This window comes from Gavialis gangeticus, unplaced genomic scaffold (assembly GCF_001723915.1).
Source record: "Gavialis gangeticus isolate Ggan-Ray unplaced genomic scaffold, GavGan_comp1, whole genome shotgun sequence".
Taxonomy (NCBI): Eukaryota; Metazoa; Chordata; order Crocodylia; family Gavialidae; genus Gavialis; species Gavialis gangeticus.
In genome coordinates, this window is record NW_017728960.1 from 3,844,184 (window position 1) to 3,847,740 (window position 3,557).

Consider the following 3,557-nt stretch of genomic DNA (forward strand, 5'->3'; position numbering starts at 1 on the left):
GCACAGGGGTCCTGGTATGTTCAGGCAGCTTGAGGGCCTGTGTGCATGCATAGGCCAAGGTGTGTGTGTGTGTGTATGTGCATTTGCATGCATGTGTAAGAGTGTGTACATGTATGTGCATGCCCAGGCATGTGCATGTACACGCACAGGCACTTGTATGTACATAGGCGTGCATGCATGTGCATGGTCCACAGGCATGTATGCATGTGCACAGGTGTGTGCCCATTGGCTGGCCCCTGCTCTGACTTTCATGCCCCCTAGTCAGTGGGGTTCCCTGTGTCCAGGGACCTGCCACGTGGGTGCTGGGCTGGCTCTGGGGCCTGCACTGGGGTCAGGGGCCCAGGCCCAGTGTTGTCCTTGGGGGGAGGGTCACGGAGCCACAGGGACGTTCCAGGAATGGGTGGCCAGGGCTGGAACAGAATGAGTCAGCTGGGCTGGGAGCACGAGGGCAGGAAGCGCTGGGAGCTGCAGTGCTGGTGGGAGAAGGGGGGCCCGCTGTGCCCGCTGCTCTTACAGGATGGTGGGAAGAAACTCGAGCTGCCTGGCTCTTCTTATCTGGCTTGGGCAGGGGGGCCACCCCAGCACCACCCCTCACGCAGCTGGAGGCTGGGGCACCCAGACCCATTCCTGGCAGTGCTGTCATTGGCCTCAAAGGTCCCACTGACCCTGCTGCTCTTGCAGGGGTGGAGACGGGCACCACGCTGAGGATGAGAGACGCCCCCGTGGCGGTGAAGGCTCCTGCCAGCTAAGGGCTGGGCTGTGGAGGGCGCCCAGAGCCGACTGCGGGGGTCTCGGCAGCAGAAGAGATTTCCAGCCTGCTGGGAGCTGCCCACCTTCCCCCTGGAGCCATGCCTGTGTGGCTGGGCCCTGGGGCTAACCTGGAGCAGATGGCATGGAGCCCCGGTGCTGGCGTGGCTGTGAAGCGCTCCCCAACAGGCTTGGAGGTGAAGCTGGGGTCGCTGGTGACACTGCTGCTGCTGACCATCATCTGCGGCCTGGCCCCACTCTGCATCTTCCGGCACCCCGGTAGCGCAGCCGGCTCCTCCGGTGAGGCTTGTGCCAGAGCTCCTGGGGGGCCAGAAGTCTCCAGGACAAGGCTCGTCTGGCCGGCAGGGGGAGGGCAGGGGATATGGCTGAGGCCAGGGTCCAGGCCATGATCTCACTGCCTGGGCCTGCAGGGAAACCATGTCTGGCTGCCAAGCCCAAGAGACAGGCATAGCAGCTCAGGGTCCTGGTAGCTGGAGCTGGTCCTGAGCCAGCCTCCATGCCTGTGGCTGCAGCACAGAGGTCCCAGCAGAGCAGCACCTGGCCCCTGCTGGCAGGAAGGGCTCTTGGTGCGTGGGGAGCTAGATGAGCCTGAAGAGGGATCAGCCCCTGTGCCCTGAAGGAAACCAGGGCTAGGCTGTTGGCCCAGGGGGCTCAGGCTGTGGCCCCTGCAAGCCAGGGTTTCTCTAGGTCATGGCTCTGGACAGAGCGGGTTTGGGAACGCTGGGTGCTCTCGAGAGCAGGGCCCCATCCTGCCAGTGCTTCCTGGGCAGAGCCAGGCCTGGCCCCTGCACGGGACCTGCCCCCATTACACAGACAAGGAGTGAGGCCTGGGAGGGGGAAGGGAGTGATGTGATGCAGGTCATGCAGAGTCAGCAGCAGAACCTGGCCCATACCCCGGGGTGCAGTGGGGTTGTGTGCTGGGTTTCCCTGCTGGGGGTCACCCCCTGGCCACAGCATGTGCTGTGCCAGGCATCACTAGGGGCAGGAGGCACCACTTGGCACCCACGCTGTGGATGCATGGCCTGTGTTCTGGGTAACACGGGGCCAGGGCATTTCCCCTGGCCCCGGGGGCAGGCCCTTGAAGCTCTGCAGCCAGATCCCCAGCCAGGGACCTCGCTGCTGGCTGCCTCAGGGGTGGGGGCAGTGAACTGCATCAGCATCCCCCCCTGCAACCCTTTTCTGGACAGATGCACGCAGGAGGTTCCTGAGCCTGGTGAGCTGCTTTGCAGGTGGTGTGTTTCTGGCCACCTGCCTCCTGGACCTGATCCCTGACTACCTGGAGGGCATTGATGAGGCGCTGGAGAACCTGAGAGTCACGGTGAGCCCATGTGGGGCAGCTTCCCCCTACCCTGCACCTGGGCTGCTTGCGATGGGGCAGTGTGTGGGGTGGGGGGCTCCCAGGGGCATGGAGGACCCTGGGTAGAGGTTGGCAGGGCAGGGGAGGGGACAAAGGATGCCCTGGGGATGGCTGTCGGCTCCAGCTTGCTGCCTGTCTGGGTGCGATCCGCGGTGGAGGCTGGGAGGAGGCCCGTTCCAGCCGCTCTCCAGGGTGACTCACTGGAGCTGCCTCCCGCCCCCGCCCTTCTCCCTGCAGCTTCCTGGCAGCCCCGGGCGGCCTCTGCTTCTCAGCAGTGATGCATTGACTGCTCCGGCCCCTCTGCTCCCCCTTCCCTGTGCAGGGGCTGCTGTGAGGGCTGAGCCATGCTCCCCCTGCTGATGCAGCTCTTGCCTCTTCCCTTGCAGCTCCAGTTCCCCCTGCAGGAATTCATCCTGGCCATGGGCTTCTTCCTGGTGCTGGTGATGGAGCAGATTGTGCTGGCCTACAGGGACCAGGCAGGCTCCCTGGAGGAAACACGGGCGCTGCTGGGGGGCTCGCCGCAAGATGGCTCTGTGCAGGCCCAGCCCTGGTCGGATGGGCCCCTGCACTCAGCTCACGGCCCTGGCCCTGACCGGCCCCACGTGCACATCGACTTCAACGCACACTCGGCCATCCGGTCCTTCGCGCTGGTGCTGGCACTCTCACTGCACTCAGTCTTTGAGGGTCTGGCCGTGGGGCTGCAGGAGGCTGGCGCCAAGGCCCTTGAGATCTGCCTGGCATTGCTGGTCCACAAGTGCATTGTGGCCTTCAGTCTCTCGCTGAAGCTGCTACAAGGCCAGCTGCGCCCGCGCGCCGTGGTCGGCTGCCTGCTGCTCTTCGCCCTGATGTCCCCACTGGGCATCGGGCTGGGCGTGGCGCTGACGGAGACCGCGGCCGCACTGCCACAGCTCTCACGCAGCGTGCTGGAGGGGCTGGCGGCCGGCACCTTCGTCTACATCACCTTCCTGGAGATCCTGCCTCATGAGCTCAGCTCCCCAGAGCAGCGCATCCTCAAGGTCATCCTGCTCATTGCTGGCTTTGCCCTCGTCACCGGCATCCTCTTCATCAAGATCTGACCTGGGGGTCCTGTGGGTAGTGCGCACAGCTCGTTGCAGCACCAAGGGCTGGGGGTGCAGCTACTTGTGTGTGCGTGCGATGGGCTTGCAGGGAGCCTACGTCACCTGTCCTGTGGCTTGGGAATCCCCTCCCTGCTGACTCCCGTGGGCAGGGGATTCCCAAGCCAGGGCCACAGAATCAGGGTTGGGCCATTCACTGGCACATCACCCCCTGCCTGCAGTGGTGGGATCACCCCAGGGGCCTGCCCCTGCAGCCTGCAGGCCAGACCCAGCGCCCCCAGAGCCGGAGCAGCCCTGGTCACAGCAGCACTCCAGAGTCTGGTGCACGCCATGGGCTTGGCCCGGCCGCCCCTGTA

At 65.0% G+C, this 3,557-nt stretch overlaps 1 protein-coding gene across 2 annotated transcripts in view; it reads left to right on the forward strand.

Annotated features, from left to right (window-relative positions):
- Positions 1 to 3,551, forward strand: part of SLC39A1 (solute carrier family 39 member 1) — a 9,375-nt gene extending 5,824 nt beyond the window's left edge. For both annotated transcript variants that reach the window (XM_019527919.1, XM_019527926.1), the window contains exons 2-4: positions 682 to 1,047; positions 1,956 to 2,086; positions 2,512 to 3,551. In XM_019527919.1, the coding sequence (XP_019383464.1) occupies positions 849 to 1,047; positions 1,956 to 2,086; positions 2,512 to 3,201 (1,020 nt within the window). In that variant the 5' untranslated portion in view covers positions 682 to 848 and the 3' untranslated portion in view covers positions 3,202 to 3,551. The remainder of the gene's footprint in view (positions 1 to 681; positions 1,048 to 1,955; positions 2,087 to 2,511) is intronic.
- Positions 3,552 to 3,557: the final 6 nt, after the last annotated feature.